The 25,009-nt window shown below is 35.8% G+C and overlaps 1 protein-coding gene across 4 annotated transcripts in view; it reads left to right on the top strand.

The window, feature by feature from the left end:
• The window catches only part of LOC109106509 (neural-cadherin-like), a 140,389-nt gene that overhangs the window by 61,527 nt on the left and 53,853 nt on the right, over positions 1-25,009 (top strand). For 3 of the 4 annotated variants that reach the window (XM_042741491.1, XM_042741493.1, XM_042741494.1), the window contains 2 exons: positions 20,948-21,136; positions 23,727-23,952. In XM_042741491.1, coding sequence (XP_042597425.1) covers positions 20,948-21,136; positions 23,727-23,952 — 415 coding nt within the window. Of the gene's footprint in view, positions 1-6,339; positions 7,065-20,947; positions 21,137-23,726; positions 23,953-25,009 lie in introns of those variants that run through there. The other variant, XM_042741492.1, reaches the window with a different exon arrangement.

The following is a 25,009-nucleotide window of genomic DNA, read 5'->3' as shown; positions in this document are numbered from 1 at the left end:
TGTAGGGTTGGGTATCGTAAGAAATTCTCCAGTTCCGATTCCGGTTCCAGTTTTGCCTAACAATTCCCGGTTCTGATTCCGGTTCCATTTAAATTAACTATTAATATTTTTTCACTATTTTACCTTCATTGCATGTAGTGTTGTTGTAAGGTAGTAAATAAAGTTGACTAATGGTAGTCCATCAATCACATGTGCTTCAAAGTTGACGTTTTTTACATTACCAATAACATTTTGCTTTTCAAGCAGGAATAAGTTGGTTAGCCGAAAAAAGTCCCTCGAGGGCTAAGACACTTGTTCATTTCCCTAAATTAATGAAATATTTACTGTTATACTTATAGCCATGTATACACACACTCCATAAAGCCCCTATTTTACAAATAATAATGCAGTCAGGAGATGGTGTAATGTAATGAGTGGTTTCCACATTTTTAAACATTTAAAATCACTCTTGAAATGACTCTTTTCAAAAACGGTTCTGAATAAGAACCAGTTCTTGGTTCCCAACCGTATTTATATGTGTATTTAGAAATGCATAAAATGCTAGAATGATGTTTTTATTTAAAAAAAATAAGTTTTTATTAAAAAAATTACCACTTCACAATGCAATCAAAAGCAATACATCATTTGAGATATGATGGAAATCTTAATGGCTTTCAAAAAAATTACAGAATTCTCTTGTAATGTGTGTACAGTATGTCCACTTTTGGACACCATTGTCAAATTAGTATATTTCAAGAGAGACAATTCATCATAAGAGAGTTATGATTGTCAGAAAAACAAAGCTGTTGGACAGCTCACATGGTGGGAAATATTGGTAAAATGTGTCATTTCAATGCTGTATTGTATTCCTTGCTATTTTGTGTGTGTGTACTTGTGTGAATGTGTATAGTTTGTGTGTGTGCACGCTGAGTCACAGTTGTGTGTATGAGCTGGATGAGATAGACCTCACGACACGGCAGCAGGTTCTAGTTAGATTACACACTGTAATTGGCTCATCACCCAAGTTTATGTAACTGGCACACAGCAAATGACTCAAGGTGTTGGAACATTGCATAGAATACAAAGGTTTAATTACAACTTACATTAGTTAGAGTGTGTACTGGCATATTTTATGTAGTTAGGTGCTTAAAATAAACAGACAAATGCGAAAAATCATTTCCCTGATCAGAAACTGGATTTGCAATACATTCAACTTTCATTATGATTCATTCCTGTGTTGAAAGAGTATATTATACTCTTGAAAATTCAAGTTCCAAATGGGGGTTTTCACAGCGATGCCATAGAAGAATAATTTGGGTTCCTCAAAGAACCTTTCAGGGAATAGTTCTTTAAAGAACCATTTTTTTTTAGTGTGAAGAACATTTTAATAATCTAAAGAAACTTTTTGCAATAGAGAGGTTCCATGGATGTAAAAGCTAGAAATGGACAGGTTTGAAAATGAGAGAGAGCTGACAAAAAGGCAAAGCAACAAGTGAAGACCAATGCTGCTGCATCTTCCTTTTCCTCCCCTTCTCCACATTCATACCAAGACCTCCATTACCCATACGTCTGTCCAGAGATACTTTTCCATCTATCATTTCATGAAAACGTGTAGCCTGTGGACAACTTTCTGAAGTCTTTGTTTTAAGAGAAACTTCGTGTGCTGCTGTTTCCCTGTAGCATCTCAGAGGCTAGACAGCTTCAGTCAGAGCGTGAGAGGAGAAAAGAGCAGAGGAGTGAGGTAAACAACTTTATCACTGGAAATCCGATTGGAGAGCTGGTGTGAGTGGTTGCTTCTTATCTAGCTGCCTCCCAGCAGTGAGATCCTTTAAACAAGCGAAGGGAGACTCAGGGTTTCGATTAGAGCCTCACCAGGACTTGAATTTCATAAAGCTCCACAGTTTTTGTCAGATATCTCGGAGCCAAAGTGAGAGGAATGTAAAAAAAGAAGTGAGTGGTTGAGGAACAAGGGGGAAAGAGAAGAAACTGCATTGGGAGCAGAGAAGAGGTGACTGGGGCAGAGATGGAGGCTTCCTTAATCATACTACAGATCCCAGAGAGAGAACTCAACACCAGCATCTAATCCTCTGTCTCCACAGGCCCTGAAGTCTTGAAGCCACACTTCATGCACTTATAAGAGAATGAAACAAGAGAGAGAGAATGAAACCAACTCTGAGGTAGACTTTGACGACTTCTTGTTTCCCATGATTCTGTTCTCCTGCAGTAAAAAGGAAGCCATTGTGGCTGCTCAGTGAGATTATGCCAGATTCTCACAGTCATTGTTTGGCGTCTCTTCACAAGTTGTTCACTTTTTGAAATCGCCATCCCTCCCCAAACACACAGGCAGCTTAGTGTTCTTTATTTAGCCCATTTTGGTAGCCATTTATGCATACAAAAAGACAAATCTTTCACTTTGATCACCGAGCCATGTCTTTGCTCTGCAGGGATGCAGATTGAGCCGTGTTGTTTGAGGAGGGGTTGGGTACAGTCTTATTTATATTCTTTTATAGTATTTATTAATATTTTGAATTTGATTTTATATATATATATATATATATATATATATATATATATATATATATAATATATATATATATATATATATATATATATATTCAATTTTCTTTTTTATTTTAGTATACATTTTGTTTTCTGATTTTGTCTTTTTTTTGGTTATTTTAATTGTATATCTATAAAGCTTTAATTGAGTATTTATTTACATGTCTAATTTTTGAGTTTAAGTTTTTCATCAAATATATTTATTTTTATTTTTATTGATTTAAGGTTTATTTCAATTATCAAATTTACTCTAATTCTTTTTATTTTAGTTTTAGGTTTAGTAATTTTAGTACTTCAACTAATTTTTAATTTTAGAAATTTTAGGTTTTCATTTCATATTTTATTTTTGTTTATTTTAGGTTTATTTCGATTATTATTTTTATTTCAGTTTTAAGTTTAGTAATTTTAGAACTTGAATTTCGACTTATTTTAGTTAGCTGCTAAGGCAACATTAATAGTTTTTAAGTTTTTCATCTAATATATGTTTTTTGTTTTAATTTGAGTTATTTCAGTTTTATTTAAATTATAGAAAATTACTTTTATAGTTTTAGGTTAACAATAACAACAATGGTTGGGTACATGTGTTTGTTTGGGTACATGTGCAAACCCCCCCATCAGACGGTCAGACGGGTCAACCCCGAACCTAATTTGCAGCGCAGCTGTAGGTACCTTTCATCTCTCCCAAATGCGGGCGGTTCTGCTTTCACTTCATCTTTTAGTGTTTGAAAACACTGGCATTCATGTGCCCATGTGTGCGTCTGCTTTTTGTAGACTAGCCCAGCGGGTCTGCCAGGGTCCCATCCAGCTCTGTGTGCCACTTCTTCACAGAGTCACTTGAGTGGAAAATCTAGACGTGGAGGGGAGCATTTCACCTGAATGGGACATGGGAATGTTGGCAGAGGAGCTCCACGATTTCCCTGCGGGGATTCCGGGGGCCGGATGAATGGCTGGAAGTTTTTCAGGATTTGCCACTAAGCTCGACCAGACCAGCATACGCTGACTCGTTCCAGCGCGGCACTTCTCCATTCAAAGGAAAGAGCATAGCCTCAACAGGGGTTAAAGACAAATACAAGCACATTCAGCCTTGAGGAAATGAGCTTTCTTAAGAGCACACAAGCCCTCCTTTGGTTTCTAAGGGCTTTAGGTCATTATCTGTGTCTATAATTGCTTTCGTTAAAATGGAATGATGTATTGGCACAAATCCTGCACTTTACATGTTTTCCATCATTTTTATTCTTGTAGGGCGCTATGCATGAGTGACGGAAGGATCCACTTTGTTTGTTCTCATCCTGTTGGAGCATCATAAATCTAGCCAGACATATGATACGCTAATGAATAATGAAGAGCAAATCTCTTTCTCGCTCTCTTTTTCAGTCTCTCTCTCTTCTGTTGTTGTCTATGGAGACGCTGAGGCCTGAAATGCACATTTAAACAAAGAACAGCAATTATGCTCCTCATTTGCATGACTTAACATGCATTTGCATGTGCTTGTGCAGAATGCTTTGTGTATGGCCTGTGTTTAACACGGCAGAACGTGGAGCCGTTAACAAGCTTTATCCTGAGACCGAGCCTAATGGACGACAGCCCTGCTGGAAGTTTAATGAATCTTTGCTCACAAATGTAGTGAGAGGTGGACAGACAGATGGAGTGACAGACAGAGACATTAGCTTGAATACTTACATAGATTACACAACTAATGTGAATGCAACAGTTTCTAACTACAAAAGCTTAATTTTACACATGGTTGCCCAATATCGGTTGCCTAATATTGGTACTATATTAGTTATCTGCTGATAACATTTTTTTTTTAAATCACCAGTATCAGTTGATAATTCAGTTGATATTCAACAAATGAAAAGAAAAATCTATAATTTTACATTTAGATTAGACATTTGTTGTCATTTAACGTTCATATAAAATTCATCTTTTAAAAAAACAATATTTTTTAAATTGAAGCCTATGGTAAATCTCAGTATGAATATCCATTTTTTATACTGTCCATTAAAAAGTTTTATGGTTATTTTGACTTTTATCATGTAAAATGATGATTTTAGATTTTAATGTTTTATTTTAAAAAAATTATACAGTTTTAGTGTCCACCATTTATCGGCTATTGGCCATTCAAATTAAAGTAATTACAGATTTTTTGGTATCATCCAGAATTTTAAAACAGAAGTGTACCCATTAAGAAACGTGCCATTAGCTGAGTGATAATGTCTTACATAATCCACGGGATGTTCATTGAGTTCCTCGTTGTCCATTTAGTCCAAACCTGAGAAGATCCAGTACCCATCCTGTTGAAAATCTCCCCTTTCTTCTTCATGCTTCATGATATCGACGTGATGAAACCACACACATGGTGCACAGAATCTCTGATTGTAGCTTTTTTAAAGAAATTTCCTGGCATAAATCATAAATATGATATGAGCCCTCGCATCAATTTTTCAAGGCTTTATTTTTTAATGCTGAACAAAAGTTCTCAGATATTCATAATTTAAGTGACAGTTTCCATGTTTTAGATTGGTCTATATCCACAGAGCTTATGAAATGTGGATCCGAGACGTTTGCTTGATGATGAAAACCACATTGAAAATAGTCTTTATTCAGGGACCCGTTATTGTAAATGTGAGGACTGGTGAATTATTGAGAGTGTGTCCTGAGGGTGCAATGCGAAAAATGGGAAGTACTATACACTAACTTCTTGAGTCTCTCTGTCTCCATTTCTCATATGTCTTTCTTTGAGGTGGTTTATAGGGCTCAAAAACAGCTGTATTATTACATGCGGTTTGGAATATTAAGCTCAACGAGAATGTATCTGTATTTTTTCTGTTCTTTTAACTGTTCCTCCGCTCACTTTATCTTTGCCATTCATTGTTTAAGTGCTCTACATGGACTGAGTCTTCTCTTCCATCACACTTGTCTTACATTACAAAAGAAATGAAGCTCCCTGAAGAACAGATTGATTTATTTGTCTGAATAAGCTGCAGGTACTGACTTCCGTACCCACTGGAGTATTTAAGAGCATCCGATGAGACTTACAAGCACATGGAGCTTACTGCATGACAATGATTATTGCTAGTGTGGAGCTTTTTGTAAATATATATCCCAGAGGAGCTGTTTATTGCTCAGATGTTGCTCTAAAAGAGATTTGTTCAGTTATGTTTTGTTCTGTGTTTCTTGTAAAACTGTTTCATGAAATAAGTAAAGGCAAATTAATTTATATAGTACTTTTTTACAATATACACAGTGCATAGTTTCAGAGCAGCTTTACAGAAAATCATGATGTTAGTGTTTATAATTTATAATGCCCTATAGTCTATATAGCAGATTAGAGTTGGGCGATAATTTAAATTTTGCAACGATTCAAGCAATCAGGCAGCTGAGATATGCTATATAGTATATATCGCCATACATGAGTATACTGTATGTGTGCAGATAATGTTGGACATACATATCCAACTATATATATAGAGAGAGCTGGGCAATAATATGTAAGGTGAGATTTGATATATAACACTTTACATAAGTGTACTGCATGTATGCAAAAAAAGTTTAATGTAGAGAATTTATTAAACATGAACTAAAACTGAAGCAGGTGAGAGGTTTGTTCATGTATGTAATAATATTATTGACATAAATATTTTTTGACATAAAGTAGAATTCTGGAGCTATAAAATTCATATAGTTTTATGGATTAATATAGACAATTTAACCCTGATAGAATTGAATGAGAAATATTTGAGACCATATTGAGATCTGAGACTTATGATTTCAGATTTCTGGTGTCTGGACAAATCTGAGCACAGTTTGAGAAATTATTGATCTTTTCTCAAAATCTAGATGAGAACCGTGAGATTGCTAGAGTCTCTTTGTTTCTTTGGAAGAAATATTATGAAAAGTGAAAGTCTCTTTTTATCTCATCACTTTCTAGAAGAAGCAATTAAGATGTTAACAAGATCTTATTGGTGAGTTTTATTTTGTCAGAGGAAGCATATAGAGAGAATCTGACTTGCTTTGAGAACATATGGAAAGAGATGTGTCTTGCTAAACCCCAGCAGCGACAGGGCAGTCAGCCTTTGTACTGAACACATTGACTCATTTAATATGACTTTTCCCACATGGTCACCACTGAACACAGTTTGGTCTACATTCTAATTATTATACTGTTATTTTAAGGAAAGGAAGGAGTAGGAAAACAAATGGAGCAGAAGACTTGCAGATCGTAGTTTGTAAGGCCACTTTTAGATGTATTGAGAGAGGGAGACAGAGCAGATGTCAACGGTGGAAGGGTGCCTGCAGTTCTCCTAACATCAATTTGAAAATGTTTCCCATGTTCCCTTTCCAGTAAAGCCTGTCAGACTCCACCAAGGTAATTGAGTTTCTGCAGAGGCGAAATGAAACTGAAGTTTCAGCAGCAGCATCAAAGGGAAAGGCACTGCTTGTGGTTTGTCTACTCCTCACAGCCAAAGCGATCGATTTAATCCCTTGTAGTAAAGGGAAGAGTGGAAAGATGGATCCAGTATCAGGTATCTCATAGATCCGGCAGAGTTCTGCAGAGCACCTCTATGCCATGTGGGAAAAAATACCTTGATGTGCGAGATGATGTATGTGAGCAACCTTAAACTAAAAGTACCTCACGTCGGAGGGCACAGGCCTTTGATCACATATTGATGGTGTGTTGTGGTAAACAGACGCCCTTGCTGTATCGCTTTAACCCAGTGGTTTTCAAAGTGTGGGGTGCACCCCCTAAAGCAGTGCCACTGTTCTTTTATTTATTTTAGTATGTTGTAAATATATCATGCCATACCAGTTTTTTTTATTTATAATTAACTCTTTCCCAGCCATTGGTGAGTCATCTTGTCTTTTATGAGAAAACGATTCCCACCCAAGGACAAGTTTTCACGGCTTTTCATGTTTTCAGATTGTTTGAATGAAACCAGAATTTTCTTGATCAAACACACACGTGAGGAAGACGCGGAAATGAGCAATCTCTTATGTAAGCAGATGCATATGAAAAATATTGCAATCATCAACAATAAAAGCATATAAATCAAAACTCCCTAATGTTACTGTGTGAAATATCCATCTAATTCTGATGGAAGCAATCTACTGCATCTATGCTTTGATTATCATACTGAATATGATCCAGATGTAGTCTCTGATAAAAAATTTTTTACACAGAATGTTGCTTTTTTTATGAAACTTACCTATATTCAAGTGTTGATAAATGCTTGAAGCGTGAATAAAAATTGTTGGTTTTTTTTAGGGCTGTCAAATGATTAATCACGATTAATCACATCCAAAATAAAAGTTTTGTTTACATAATATATGTGTGTATACTGTGTATATTTATTATGTATATATAAATTCACACACATGCATGTATATATTTAAGAAGAATATGTTATGTTTATATATTAAATATATTTTTATATAATATAAAATATAAGAATATAAATATATAAATGTATATACATGTAAATATTTTCTAAATATATAATTTATGTGTTTGTATTTATATATACATAATAAATATACCCTGTACACATACATATATTATGTAAACAAAACTTTTATCTTGGATGTGATTAATCGTGATTAATCATTTGACAGCCGTAGTTTTTTTAAAACCATGCAATAAAGCAAAACAAAGAACCTCTACTTTTAAACAAACAAATAAAAACATTTTTTGTTTGTTTAAAAGTAGAGGTTCTTTGTTTTGCTTTATTGCATGGTCAGATATTCATACAACAAAATATTCTGGGGGCCATGGAAATTGATATAAAAAAAAAATTATCCGAAATGCTGGCTGCGACTGGCAGCTTTTTTCAAAATCACTAGCAGGGAAAGAGTTAAATATTAAGTTAATAATATTTTTAAATAGTTAAAAATATTGTCCTTTTTAATAAAAATATATAAAAATTTACACTATTGTTCAAACGTTTTTTTGTTGTGTTCAAATGTTGTGTGTAACACAGCTCTAAGTGAATGAAAACATCCTGCAAAGTTTTAAATCTGAAAGTGCACCGTGTATAAAGTTGTCTCGCAAAAGAAAGAGTCGACTCTGAATCATTTAAACAAGTCATTTTTAAAACGAATCCTAAGCCATTTCATGTTGACGTCAACATGAAACATTAGCATGTTGTGCACGCAGACCTGGGAGAACTTTAACTTTAAATTTTATGTATAGTTTCACAAAACTGAAGTCAAACCATTCTGTTTTTGCTTCAAATTTCGAAATTATACAATCTAATTTAGATTAAAAACTGCTCATGTTGCATGTATGCAGCATCTTTGTTTTCATGATTAAAATGCAGTGGTTGCCTCTAATTTTAAATGGAAAGAGCACAAAGCCTTATTTTGTTTATATGAAGAGATTTATTTTATTTGTGTTATTTATTTTATTTGGGGCTTGTTTTAAAATTTCAATTTAGTTTTGTTATTTACATTTACATTATATTTAAATTTGGTCATTTAGCAGATGCTTTTATCCAAAACGACTTACAAATGAGGACAATAGAAGCAATCAAAAATAACAAAAGAGCAATAATATGCAAGTGCTATATTAGTTTATTATTATAGTTATATTTCAATTTCACAAAGAAATGTGCAGCATTTTGTCCAACCAATAATAAAAGGACACATTTAATTTATAATTTGTCTTAAATCTCATTTTGTTAAAAAAAAAAAAATTAAGATTAATTAATTAAAATTATAAAGATTAGTGTCACACAAAGGAGGGGTTTGGAAAAATGAATCATTGAGCGAATCGTTTGGGAGTCATTGAGCAAATATGGTAAAAAGAAATCCATATTATAAGACAATGAAAGTGTTTTTTGACCTTGCATGCATGTCAACCTATTGTTGGGGACTCCCAAAACCAAAATATGAACCTTTCATAACCCATAATAGGGCCACTGTAAATTGATCAAAAGTGACGGTTTTACTGTTAAACTTTTACATTGTTACAAAAAAAATGTGCTTTTTAACTTACTATTAATCACAGACTCCTGAAAAAAAGTATAATGGTTTCCACAAAATTTTAGCAGCACAACTTTTTTCAGCATAATAATAAGAAATATTTATTGAGCCTCAAATCAGCATGTTAGAAAGATTTCTCAAGAATCATGTGACTGTATTAATGGCTGCTGAAAATTAAGCATTGTCATCACATATTAAAATTTTATTAAAATTGAAAACATTTTAAATAAAAAAAATCACAATATTACTTTTTTTTTATTACATAAATGTATCCTTAATTATTCACCATTTTTTGATGTGGTGGGTATACATTTTCATCTATAAAATTAGGGCATCACCAAAAACAATTAAGAACCACTACTTTAACCTATAGTGAAAAGTCATATGAAATGGCAGGTGTCACATAAAGACATGTCAGACAAGGTTGGACAGTACAGACTTGAGTTGATCAGTTAACGCAACAAATACAAAGTTAACTTGCTTCTCCATCTCCTCTCATGGCCTCTTCGTCCTCTACTCTTTTTGGTTTCACACTGCCCAGACATGGCATGGAGCATGTGTGAGGGGACATAGAGAGGAGTTCTCTCGCCCTTTAATGACTCCAGGTCTGAGTTGGAGCAGATCAGAGGTAATGAGACATCCTTTGATATAACGCCTCCACTCCATCCAGGAGAGTGAGAGAGAGCGTTTGCCGCACTGGCAGGCTTCCTTTGAGAGGTGTGTGCTGGTGCTGATCACGGTCATTATCTCACCTTAGGACTCAGCAGCCGTAACCCTTGCACACACATGCAGAGCCTCTAATTGAGTTTCTGTGTTGTGCTGACTGGGCTTTGATTCGCCCACGAGTGGTCAGAGAGAGGTGCTTGCCTTCCATGTTTCCAAGTCTTTTACTATGTCTCTCTGTCTCTGTGCTCAGACAGCATCTTAATCCCAGCATCCCAGATGACTTCTGACACAGTCTAATCATCTACAGAACAAGATTATGAAATTAAGCATTACTTTGACCCTCTGTTGGAAAACCAGGTCATCCAGCTTAAGGTGGTACAGCTGTGTCGTAGCTGGTCTAAAATGTTTTAGTTGGTTTTTTCCAGTCAGGGCTCTTGACTGAGATTGCCTACCAGGTTAGTCAGGATGGAACCAGCTTGTAGGTTAGTTTCTCAACTACTTATTTTTATGATTTTTGAAGTATAATGTGAAACTGAAAATTGCTTTGCCATCACAGGAGTAAACAACATTTTAAAATATATTTGAATAGAAAACAGTAATTTTAAATTTGAATAATTTTCCCACAATATTACTTTTTTTTTTACTGTTTTTTTATCTAATAAATGCAATCTTTGTGAACATAAGACGCTACAAAATCATTAAAAATCTTACTGACCATAGCGCTTAGTAACCATTGCAATTATAAAAGTGTAACAGAATTTAAAAAAGAAAAAGAATAAAATGCATTGTATAAAGCATCAGCATTAGCACTTGTTACTTGTAACTATAGTAGTCTTAAGTAACTTAAGTTGATGAAAGATGCGAAAAAGTGATGTTTTATAATGCACACCGATGAAAGTAAAAAAGAAGGTACATTTTGTCAACATTTCGTTGATTTCATGTTGACTTTAAGATGGTTGGCACTTAAAAATTTGTTCAAAGAGAACATTATGTTCATTAGAAAACCTACTGATTGTTTAGAGACCAATATGCTGATCTGAATGTAGCACCAAGTTTGTTTAATCTCCAATGAGCCATTCAACCAGTTGAAGAAGAGAAAATTCCTGAAGATGGTTGTTGGCTGAACCATTTCTTTATTTTTAAGAGTATGGGTCTGATTTCAGTCCAGTTTCCACAGAAAGGAGGAACAGTTGGCGACCGGTTTAGAGCGGCACATGTGTGTTTGTGTGTGTTTTTGTGGTTTAGGTCAGCGCTATGCTGTCCTGCACACCGGCTCCCGCTGTATTTCACTGTGGAATGAGGATGTGTGTCCACAAACAGCCTTGGGGCTTTCAATCAGATCTCAGCCGCTGAAATGAAATGGAAATAAACAGCAAGAGGAAAAAAGGGGAGCAAGAGTGAGAGAGAAAACACATCACTAAGATGGAGGATCTATCTCTTAGTCATGTTGTTGCATTTCTCTGAGTGGTTTCTCTCCTCTGTGTAACAGCTCCGCTGCTCTCTCTGTGTTTTTTTTTTTTTTAAGTCTATTTTCCTTTTTCCCCCTGGTGCAGTATTGCTTGTATTTTAGATGGCAGTGTATGAAATATACAACATGCCCGAGCTTTGATATAACATAGAAGAGAATAGAGAAGGTAAATTTGCCAGTGAGCGACAAAGACTGTGTGTGTGTGTGTGTGTGTGTGTGTGTGTGTGTGTGTGTGTGTGTGTGTAAGAACATCCCACACAGATGTCGGTTTGAAATCAACAGAACAGAGGAAACATAATTATATGTGTTTAGTTCCTCCCCTCATCTCTCCCTCTGCATGCTCTCATCAGCGGTGAAAAATGGGCTTAATTAACCTGCAGGAAACTTTGTGAATGTGTATGATGCGTGGAAGCGTGTGTGTGAATTATGTTTCTTTTTCAACAACTGTGTCTAATTGAGAGTGGAGGAGAGAAGCAGCACGTTAAAACTGGCTTTGTGGTGAATTTCTCTCTGTAAAACATGTTTCAGAGAGATGTGGGTGTTGGCTGTATGGCTATATGCTTTTAATTGCTATTAATTATTTAAGTAATACTATTATTGAACAAGTATGCAGTAAATGTATTAGAATTAAAGACCTTTGCATTAAAAAAAAACTATTTTAAATAAATGCTATTTATTTTGAACTTTCTATTCATCAAAGAATCCTGAAAAGATAATGTGACATTGAAGACTTTGAAAAAGTATAGCTGAACATTAAGCTTTGCCATCACAGCAATAAATTCATTTAAAAATATATTGAAATTAAAAAAGTCATTTAACATTGTAATAATATTTCACTGTATTTTTGATCAAATAAATGCAGCCTTGATGCGCAAAAGAGACTTCAAAAACAATTTAAAAATCGAATGGCCCCAAAATGTTGAACAGTAGTATAAGACAAAAACCTTTATGGTTTGCTAACAGCAATAATTTATTAAAACAATGGCATCAATTATATTTTACTGAAGTAAACCTTGATTTAAGAACATTGTCAGGGTGAAATTGTTTTATTGTGTGTGTGTGTGTGTGTGTGTGTGTGTGTGTGTGTGTGTGTGTGTGTGTGTGTGTGTGTGTGTGTGTAATATGTCTGTGTGTGTGTGTGTGTGTGTGGCGAGATCATTAATTAGGATGCACTGTGCTTTCGTGCTCTGGCTGGGTCAGAGCAGCCCCCACAGTCTACAAACACACACACAGTACTTCAATAATGAGGCCCTGTCTGTGTCACACACTGCCCTCTGTCACTGCCTACAGATTAGTATGCACACTTACACACCTACAATAATGGTCATGCTTTCTCTCCCTTTGTGTGTGTGTTTGGGTGTTTGGTTCATCAAGCTAGAGTCCTTTCACCCTGCTCAGTGCGAGATGCTGTTTTCACTCCTGGCTCGTTCGGAGCATTTCTAATGCATTTTTCTCATTCGTTCAGTGCATTTAGGCATATATGAAGATGGCGAACGTGCTTGGATTCACACCAAATCAATCGCTTCGAGATCACCTGAATGAGTTTGTTCTTTGCCTGATTAAAAACAAACTCTGGAGATGCTCGGTGCAGATATTGTGTGTCTGCTGATGTTTTGTGTAGATGTAACTATACCTAAAACCCAAAGAAGTGTTAAACATCTATTTGGTTGGTTTTTTTTGCACATCTCTCACTCTTTGAGATGTCTCACCCGGAGGAATTTCAGTGTGCAGTTCATGAGTGAGGGTGACAGAGAGAGAAAAAGACAAAGGCCCTGAATTGAAAACTTAATTACATCCCTGGAAAAGCATGTCATCAGAACAACAATGAGATATACATCGCTGAGTGTTTAACTGAGCATGAAAAGAGCTCTCTTTTTAGACCGCAACGCAAAAACTGCTTCTGCCAGCCCAGCAAGGGCAAGGCAATTACGCGAGCTCACCAGCGTGCTGTTTGCATGTCACATAGACTTAACCCTGCAAAGCGGAGACTTGACTCAGGGGGACACCTGCACTGTCCCAGTCACTATGACAACTTGGCCTACACTGTCATTCACCAAGACACCTGCAAGACTTTCCCTATGCTGTGTATGTGTGTGTGTGTGTGTGTGTAATTCCAGATCATCTGTTCAGGTGGTCCTGTATAGGGAGGCTCAGAATGAGGAGAGACACGGTTTCTGGCTTCTCAGAATCTTTGGTTTGGCGCTGACGTAGTCCTTCTCAAACAGACCAACAATGGCACAATTCAAGATGGTGGATTATTTTTAAATAAAGAGTAGCTGCATCCCAAATGATGCTCTATACACTATGTACTTATGGACTATACACTCAACCATGTAGTGTATAGAGTGACATACAGTAACGTGACATACAGCAAAGTATGGTGATCCATACTCAGAATTCGTGCTTTGCATTTAACCCATCCAAAGTGCACACACACAGCAGTGAAGCAGTGAACACACACACACCGTGAACACACACCCAGAGCAGTGGATCTATGAATTATATAAGGTTGTTTTGTCAATCATAATCATAGTCTGATAGCCCCTCCCCCATTGTTACGTAGTTAACCCTCTGGAGTCTAAGGGTATTTTTGGGGCCTGGAGAAGTTTTGTCATGCCCTGACATTTGTGCTTTTTTCAGTTTCTTATAAATATCTAAATGGCTAAAGTCTAATCTCACTGTAATCAGCACAAACTAGGCTATAATAATATGTGAGCAGCATGTATGTACATGATTGTGTTTTTGAGAAAAAAAATGTTATGCGTGGTTAGTGAAAAACTAAAAATGTTAAATCACTTGAATAAGGCAATAAAACACATACAGAAAATTGGTTCCCAGATATTTTGAGAACTGGAGCTTGTAGCCTAGAATTTTTTTTTTCTAAATGATGTGAAAATCATCTTGTTTACTCACTTACAGAAAAACAATATATTGATTTAAATTTTCTAAGACACTTTTTGTTGGTAAAAGTCATATGCGAGTAGGCGTCAACTATCATGAATTCACACCTGAGAAGACAAAGGCCTGCATAATGAGCTGCATAATGAGCCCATTCAGTCAGCTGTGTCACTGAGAGGGATGAGTTACAAGAAAGAATGTGAGGACAAAATAAATCTATATAATTTGATGTTTGTAGTTTATTTAGAATATATTTAATTATCCAACAACATAATTTAATATTCACTTGTGAGTGCAGTTAAACAGTTTATTAGGAAAAATCAAAGCTGACTTTCAAACTGAATTTTTTGCATCATTACTCCAGTCACACAATCCTTCAGAAATCCTTTTAACAATCTTATTTTCTACAAAAAAACATTTATTGTTATTATTATCATTATTATTATTATTATTATTATTATTATTAATGTTGAAAAGAGCTGAGAGATATTTTTTTTTTTAGGTTTTTTAGGGGGGATAAATTGAAAGAACAGCAATGATTGTTACATTTGTTACAGTTACATTTATTGTTACATTTATATTATTTACATCAAGCTTTTGAATGGTATAGTAGTGTATATTGTTATTGAAACTTCATAATATTTCACTTGATTATACATTTAGTCAGGAATTATAGTTTGGAAAAAGTCTTTGGAAAAAAGTCTAACTAGTAAAATGTTTACACGTTATGTGAAAACTAGTACAAGTATATAAATCAATAAAAAGAGACTTACTCATGTTTATGATCTCTGCTGAATAAAGTGCTTCATCTTTTTTCTGAGGAAATCCAAATCTCAAATCCTCAACCACATCACATCTTTTTGGGGTGAATTATGTCTTATTCCTCTCATCGCGAAGCAAACAGTAAAATAATAAAAACTTGAAGAACAATCTCGCTGCGTTGTCTTCTGTTGTGTGGGCGTATTCAAAAGCCGCGCGCTTCAGTGAAACATTTGAATCTCAAAAGCGCTCTCGGCGCGGGGGGCGTGGTCGCATTATAAGATAATGAAGGGAGACGTGAAAAACGGACATCGCGTTGTTTTCATATGGATTACTTTATCACAGAGTATTTGTTTTCAGCAGCACTTGTTTAGTTTAAAAGTAGACATGTCAGGCTTTCTATAGATATCTCTCTCATGTCTCTGTGTTGAGTATTCACTGAGTTACAGTTCATTTAATGACGCATTTGTAAATGAAGATCAGCGCAGACAAAGGCTGCAGACAGCACTCCTTGTTTGTTATCTTTATTTTATAAGTGCACAAAGTTTTGTTGTTATTATGTCTGTATACAAAAAAAGTAGACCCTTTACAGATTCGATTGATGTATTGCACTTATCTGTACGATCAAAACTGAAAGTGTAATTTAAGTTCTTTTCGGGGTTATCAGGAGAAAATACCCCAAAACGCGTATACGCGTTAATCGACTCCAGAGGGTTAAAGCTGCGACAGTTGAGTGCATGAAGTGTCCAACATTCCACACTTAGTTTTTTCGGTTATTTAAGTGCATCATCCGGGTGTTTAAAGTGCACTTTTTCTTTTTGGAATTTTCAGTGTGATCGCACTACTCACTCTATTTATACCACAAAACGTCATAGAATAGTGCATAAGTACGTGATTTGGGACTAGTACGCAAGCCGCTTATGCTCTTCTGTGTCAGCCGTGCCACAAGGATACGTTTTTTACGTGTATTTACGATTTGGTTTGAAACCAAACAGCGCATTAGCGCAGCGCAGCTAACATAGAAGAGCGTACGCCATCTGCGTACTGCTCAGAATTGCCAAAATGGCACTACGCTGATTTGGAGAGACACAGAGGAGAGGAATTGTTGAATAAAGTCGTTATTTTTGTTTTCTTCGTGTACAAAATGTATTCCCGTCACTTCATAACGTTACAGTTGAATCACTGATGGTAGATGGCCTATTCTGACGATGTCTTTCATACTCTTCTGGACCTTGACAGTGTAATTTACTTGGCAGTTAATGGGACAGTCTCAAGCCTCCCGATTTTCATCCAAAATATCTTAAATTGTGTTCCGAAGATGAACAAAGCTTTTATGGGTTTGGAACGACATGGGGGTAAGTGATTAATGACAAAATTTTCATTTTGCTGTGGAGTAACCCTTTAATGTAGACTTTAACTGCTGTGATCGGATCATTGAACAGTGAGTTGAATTCAAGACCTGGGTCAATCCAGTTCATGATTGAATCTTTTAAATCATTTGAACAGGTTTTGCAGACTGAATCAACAGATTCATAGGAGTCAAAACAACAGTTCATTCATAAATCATTTAATTCAGACATTTTCTTAATGATTTTCAAATTCTTAATGATTTTTGACTGTATTTTTGACTTTCATGAGCTGTAATCTCTAATCATCAAAATTAAAACATAAAAGCTTTTGAAATGTTTTACATGTAATGAATCTAGAATATATGAAAGTTTCACTTTTTGAGTTTTTCATTATATTCACATTTTTTGAGATGCACCCGTGTGTGTGTGTGTGTGTGTGTGTGTGTGTGTGTGTGTATGTATATATATATATATATATATATATATATATATATATATATATATATATATATATATATAACATAACTTTAATCTGTGAAATCATGAAACAGCACACTCTAAGCAATACAGTTTTCCACTGTCGTTTGTGTTTTGCAATTATGGTGAATCAGCATTGATTCATTGCTTCATATCCGCTCAAAGGCATCGCATCATATTCTTCCCATCCTCCGGTTCCTTTGAGTTGCTCTTTAGATGCAGACAAACATGGTAACAAAAGAAAAGCTGCACATGTTCGATGCGGCTGACGACCGTTAAGTCTCTTTGAATGGAATCTAATTTTCCCCAGTCGGCATCGGCTTCTTTTACATCCTCTCGCCAAATTACCGTACACCAAATTAGGCCAAAAACACAACACAAACACAGCACGCACCGTTTCCGTCCCTCTTTCTTTATCCGCTCTTCGCCTTGTTGTTTTTTTTTTTAACGTAGCAATCCGTGACATCTTCTGTATTGATATTCAAATTAGTACAGAGCTTTGGGTGGACTTAGATTAAATTCACCAGCTATTTATACACGGAGCATATTTTATCCAATGCTTTGCTTCACCACCATCCAGGCTTAGCTTGGATTAGCGAGGCATAAACAAACGTCAGATTTTTTTCTCACGTTATCTGAACTCGCAAACTGCGATGCTTTATTGTGTTTTATGCACAGGGTGAGAAAGAGATCCCAGTTGGGATTCCATATTGTTCTTTTGAAACAAAGAGCAAGATGCCCAGTCATGAAACAGAGAGAAAAATCTCACTCTTTCATTACCAGACAGGCTTGTTATTTCTATCATAGCTAAAAAGCATTTTTACCCATTCCTTCCTCCCTTATTTTCTCAGTCCAAAGGGTGTTTATCTTTCTTCAGGATGTGGTGATACTGTGACAGCTGTTTTGGAGAAGTTGGATAGAGATACATTTGTTGGAAGCCTCGCTAGGGTTCCTCGGGCGTCCCTTGAACTGCCCTCTCCCTGTTGGAAGTTTGTTGACTGAGCCTGTGGCCCTTTACCCTCTCTGGTGTGGGTGTTGGCTGTTGGGGTTTGATCCACATCTGTTGGACCTTTAGGTCACCCCATGGTGGGCTGCACACAGAGCTGAGTGTGAGGTAGGAAGGGTCATTTCTAAGGTCTGTGATGCCACATGGAGAACGCAGATCTTTTGAGACACATGAAAATGTAGAGCCCCTAAATTACACAAACAGTATCGGACAAAGTTGAAGTGTCTGTCTGCACTCTCACGCCACAGGAAGTCACCTACCTTTGCTGTGTCTATATATATATATATATATATATATATATATATATATATATATATATATATATAAAATACATTTACAGTACATAAAGTAAAATATAAATAACACTAAATAAACAATATAGTGTATATGAAAATTATATAACCTTTTATTATTTTTTCATTATTTTTTACATTACATGCAAATTTTACATTACATAAAAAAATCAATGATTATATTACATAAATATCTAATAAATAAACATTATTATCTAATAAATAATATTTTTTGAAAAAGTTATCTATATAGGCTACTTGTTTATTTTTTAATTTTATTTTGTTTATATTTATTACACTGTACACTCAAGTATTTGCTACTAATTTACTGTATTATGAATTTATCATGTTTAGAGACTTGTTTTTGATATTGCGTTCTAGTGTATTGTTACGGTAGTATGTTCACAACCTATGCTATCGATATATTATTTGCAGAAATTTTATCTACATTTAAACATTGTTAGTGCATGATCAGCGTTATTTATCCTCATCATATTTCCATCAACAGTATATTTTGGTTTTTTTGTAATAAATTTAAATTATTTTTAGCACAGAATGTTATTTCATTTAGCAAATTCATTAAATAATATCCTTTCACTCGAATATACAGTTCCTGATCTAAAAATCTAATAAAATGTATTCAGTGAGGCATTACTACTGTTTCTTGCCATGCAGCTAAAGCCAATGTCCTTTCATTTGGATACATTAATGCATGTATTTAGCATACATGTTGCTAGGTTCAGTCATGTAGACCTCTGATAATTTATCTGTATTATCATCAAACGTCAGTGAATCACAGTGGCAAGTGGACAGCCGCAGAATTTGATTACACCAACAACAACTTTGACAGGATTTACATGTATTTGCATAGAGAATGTCACTTTTTGTTGACTTTCACATCTGCAGTGATCTGTGGGGGTTCGTTGGTTTGTGTTTTCACTCTTCTTGTATTAATGTGGTTTTATCTATTTGACTGAGCTCCAGTCCATCCGTTTGCACAACACATCCTGACTCCGCAGACGTACACAACACAGAGACGTGGAAACATAGAGGCAAGACACCCAAACCCCCGACCCTTGTATCTCTTTGCTCTTGTTGTGTTTTTCTTCTTTTCCTTGCATCTCCCTTGATCAGTCTCTTTTGACATACTCCAAAGCATGGCTATGAAACACAGGAAGTGAGGGTAACGGTAGTATGTTCCCTCTTGACGAGGTGCTTAGAAGTGAAGTTTCTTCTTATTCTCACTCTTGTCTTGCTTTTGCATGAAATGTCAAAAACAACACGATGCAAGTCTGGAAACAAACAAACAACAGAGAAAAGAGAACACAAAAACACCCAAAAAAAGATATTTCTGTTCTGTTAAGTCCTTTCTTTCTCCGTCTGATCTTCCGAGGCCGTCTGAGGGAGCGGATCGCGTCTCTGACAGCAAATTTCCTCAGGACCTACAGGGGAAGTCAGAGATGACGTGTTCTACAGAAATGTCATTTCTTTCTTGTAGCCGAGCATCCTCGGGCAGAATGACAGTCTGAAGCCGAGAGGCGTCACTGAACTCAGGGTGGCTAAAGGCTTTCCCTATCCCTCCTGCTCTTTTGGCTGGTATTTGGATTAGAAGATGTGCTTTCAGAGGCTATAGATGCAACACTGTGGCTTGGTAGATGTGTTTGGGATTTTTTGCCGCAATTACAGAGATTATGAAGAGCATTGTGAAACTTCTCCAAAAAGAAGACAATGAATGGGATAAAACGAGAAGAGTATCATGAGAGGGAAGATGAGAGGGCCTTGGATTTCTCTCATTAGGGCCTATTGTATTATTATTATTATGCATTTTTAATTTTTTATCTTTGCTGTTTGTTGCTAAGGTGTTCTGAGGGGGTTTAAGTTTGTTGCTATTCCATTAGTTTCCAGCCCAAGTTCTTAATTAGTCTCAGTTACCTTTGAAACCACAATCGTTTCCTCCCATATTCAAGTAATTTCTAATTTAAGATAATTACTAATTAATGACAATATTTAATTTAACTTAAAGAAGAAAAGTAAAAAAAAAATAATAATTAGTCTTATATATTTTTTCATAAATAACTGGATGAACTTCTTCAAATAGACTTCATGTATTGTAATGCATAAAATCTTCCTTTAGTTTGATATTTTTTCCTGATAAACACCTGAATAAACTTTTTGTAAGTATACTTACATTGTTGTTTTCCGTATTGTAATGTATAAAATGCATAACAAAAAACATTCATTTTGTGCATCTTCTTTTAATTTTATATTTTCCCCCCAATAAATATCTGAATGAACTTTATGTAAGTAGACTTATGTTGTTATTTATGTATTGTTATGCATGAAAAGCATAACAAAAAACATTAATTTTGTGCGTCATCCTTAATTTGATATTTTGTCCTGATAGATAACTAAATGAACTTTATGAAAATATCAAGTGAAATAAGTGTTTTTGGTATGTGATGTGTTTCTTTATGAACTCAAAACATGTTTGTCTGTTTCCCTTTCTCTGTAGGTGATGAATGGTACCTGTGCCGGCTGACTCTGACCCTCCCCAACCTGTCAGATCTTCAGTGGGCCATGTTCCCCTACCCCTACCTGGCAGCCGTGGGCCCTGACACTGGTGCTGGCTCTGTGGTCTACAAGCTCGTGGCCCGAAGTGGTGATGGCTCAGTGGGAACCGCTCACTTCCTTTTAGTTGATGGTGGGTTTGACGGCCAGACTCTTTGACCATCGGAAAACTGTCTATACAATCATTCTGCCAGAATGCTGGCCCACTTTATATGGAAAGGGAATTAAACTGATGTCTCACATGCAGACATACATTACATGATCAATAATTTTAACCCCTTGAAACGGAAGGGCTTTAGCTGGAGCATTTAGCTCAGGTTTGAGAGAAATTAGTTTTGTTTTCATACCATAGATGCCCTTTTATTTTGAAACAATGGCAATGATGTGTCTTTTTAATGAGCCAGTTGGTTAACACTGTAATAGAAAAAGCATAAAACACTAAGTGACTAATGTAATCCATGCCGTTTCCATAGTTATTCACTCATGGTTAAGTGATTTCATTTAGTGCACAGAGAGCAACAAAGGTTAAATGAATCTGAGGCATGCTTAGAATTCAGTCTAATTAGTCAGAAGCAAATAGACTAAATGTGATTTAAGCATACAACTCTGATCTGCACGTATATGTGTGAGTGTATGTGTACGTTGGGACAGGTGTGCCTCACTGGTTTTATTGTACCTCCAGGACATCTTCAGAAACATCATAACCTCTCATAATGGCTAGTCATTCATCATCTGATATGTTGTGACATTACAAAATTACTTCTCTGGTCCATAAGGATTTAGACTCTGCTATAAATATTCTGTCTCTGGTGATATTACACTCTGATGTTTATAAACTCTGTCTTTCGGTGCCGTTGCCTATAGCGCTCTTCCTCAGAGTTTTTGAACTGTCTTTTAGTTGAATGTCATTCATTGTCAGTTTTACTAGATTTGCGCTGACAGAATAAATTACTATTCCTTGTAGGACAAAAGGGATAATGTTTCAGGTAAGCATACATTTTAGACCATGATTCTGTAGAAATAAGACTGAAATAAAAATAAATGGACAGTTCTGGTCCTGGATGTTAATTGGTCAGTTTGGCATCCCAGCCATGCTATGTTGCACAGTGGCACTTAATGAATTTGCTTAATATTTAAAGAAAGATTGTCCTTAACAAAATCAAGGCCATGTTATATTATGAATATTTTCACAGCTAAAGGGCTGCAGGCTCTCTACTGTTTGTTTTGCCTTACAACATCCTTTAGACATGACTAATCTACCATCTTTGTAGTGCAGACAGATATAGTTGGTAAAAGAGATACAACACACAAATCATAATTCATTAAGCAAGTACATGCAAGATAAATGCAGGAAAAAGATTTTATTGCATCACATTGTTTAAAAGTGACATTAAAGGCATGATATAAGATGATAGATTTCTGTTTCAAACAAATGCTGTTCTTTTAAACTTTATATTTATCAAAGAATCCTGAAAAAAGAGAAACGTATCACAGTTTCCACAAAAATATACAATTAATCAGCACAACATCAATAAAAAGAAGAAATGTTTTTGAACATGAAATCAGCATATTAGAATGATTTCTGAAGGATCTTGTGCTGCTGGAGACTGAAAACTCAGTTTTGACATCACGAGAATAAATTATATATTAAAATGTACAGCAGCTATTTTAAATTGTAATAATATTTCACAATATTACTGTTTTTACTGTATTTTACATCAATTAAATGCAGCCTTTTTGAGCATAAGATACAGACACATTAAAAAATCTTGGCCCCAAAGTTTTGAATGTATATGTTTTCAAATATAACATTGATATCAAAATGTATCTTTTTGTTTAGTAGCATGTAAATGTGTACCTGAATTTTCAGTTTTGTTCTTAGAGCTGCCCGTCCCTAAACAAAACACCAAACAGTAATTGGAGGTTGCCCAAAATTTTCCTGTCTAAGTGTGCAATTCTTAGTTAGAATAAGCTGCAAAGTATACATAATAGGAATAGATCATTCATTTCACACCATTAACAGCAACTTTTTAATTATTTGAAGAGAGCTTGTAAGGACAGAATCAAGCGTGATTCTGGATCAGAACCTCTGCTTGTAGCAGATGAGCATTCGAGCAGGAGCGGGTACAGCTGGGAGATCTGCTCCGCCTCAGCAGCTGTGTTCTTCATCCACCTCCTCTTCCTCTGCTCCTAAATAACGACATGCTCAAGGGGACAGCAGTTAAAATGAGCTCTTGTCTTACTATTGTCCTGAAGGAGGAACGGAGGGGAGCATATTGCTCCTCACACACACGCAGATGCACTGAACCACAGCTGGCAGAAGGGTCCCTCACTCCTAATGTGTGTAAAAAGACTCCAAGGCTTTTGTGACTTTGTCTTTGTAATGCTCTTGCACTTTGAGCTGAACTTTACAAGAGTTGCTCTTTTAATATGTGATTATAAACAAGAGCCACATCACAGTTTTTAGGCAATGTTTCAAATTGGTTACATGCCACAAGTCATCATTTTTAAAGTTAGGCAGGTTGTTTGTACTATACAATACTATAATATGTGTATATATACATATATATATATATATATATATATATATATATATATATATATATATATATATATATATATATATATATATATATATATATACATATATATATATATATATCACTCTTAGATGTTTTTTTTTTTTTTTTTTTTACGTTAAATTTGTGTGTATTTTGTGACAGGTGGAGAAGATTCATTTGAAGTGGACCGAGCAACAGGTGAAGTAAAGACCACAGGACGACCCCTGACCCCCAGTAAGGAGTACACACTGATCGTCCAGGCCGTGGATTTGCAGGGCAGGAGGGGTCCACACACCTCTGTGTTCATACTGGCTGGCTTCCGGCCCCCTCAGTTCACCAACACCACCTACATGATCTACATCCCAGAGAGCACCGGGGTGGGCCAAGCGTGAGTACAGGAAGCTGTGTGTTAGTGGGCGTGTTTGTGTGCGTCTACATGTAAAAAAGACTCAGAATTTGCTGCTCAATAGACGGTAAGAGAAGGATTGTGTGAACATGGCCAACTCCAAAGCTTTATGTGTCATCTGTTGCATGAAACAATTCGCCCGGAGGGATGGCGGAGGTTGAGAGAGGGGGGACGGAGTGAATAGAGGGGGTTGTGGCAGAGAGGGGGAACACAGATGCATCATTTTGTCCCCAGGCTCTGAATTTGAAAGCATGTTCAAATTCAAATATTTATTAAAAGAAACTTCTGGATAAACATGAAGAGCAGTGTCTGAACTTCCCCCTTCGGGTGCTGGCACAGAACTGAGCATAATAATCTGTGTGAAGGAGGAGAGGACAGCTAATCATGGTAAGAGAGACATATTAAAAAAAGAGGAATAGAGACACAAATTAAAGTTAAAGAGTGTGGAAGGGGGAGATGACAGGGGACGCGAGCCACAAAGAACAACCAAGATATCTCAGACATTCATTATTTCCCATTTGTAACTAGAGACATTAGCCCTTTTCTAAAATCTTGTAAGTTGCCTTGCTGCCTACAAAAGCAGATGCATTCTAAAGCTTTGTTTACACTGACAGCATTTGTATGGCAGGAGGTTGAGAGGTCACTGTATTTTGGCCACTAATGGGCACTTTTTTTGGTGGCTTATTGGCAAAACTGGCCATTGCTTTTGAAAATATTTTGTAAGTTTTCTTGCTGCTAAAAATGTATGTTCTGCAGGGTCAAGTGCCAATGGTTTTCAGGGAGCATTTTAACTGAAACGAAAATTCATAAATGGCTAATCTTCACATCAGTGCAACATCAGCAATACTTCTCTTGTGAAACAGACTTAAATGAAATACATTAGTTTAATGTTTTAGTCTAATGTCTTTGACATTAGTTTAATGACTGTTTTTGAAATTGATAATAATAATAAATATTTTTTGAACTCCAAATCAGCATATCAGTGATTTCATAATGATTTCTGAAGGTTCATGATGAGCCTGGCTGCTGAAAATTCAGT

This window comes from Cyprinus carpio, chromosome B16 (assembly GCF_018340385.1).
Source record: "Cyprinus carpio isolate SPL01 chromosome B16, ASM1834038v1, whole genome shotgun sequence".
Classification (NCBI taxonomy): Eukaryota; Metazoa; Chordata; class Actinopteri; order Cypriniformes; family Cyprinidae; genus Cyprinus; species Cyprinus carpio.
Note: the sequence above shows the minus strand (reverse complement) of the source record. Positions and strands in the feature narration are given on the sequence as shown.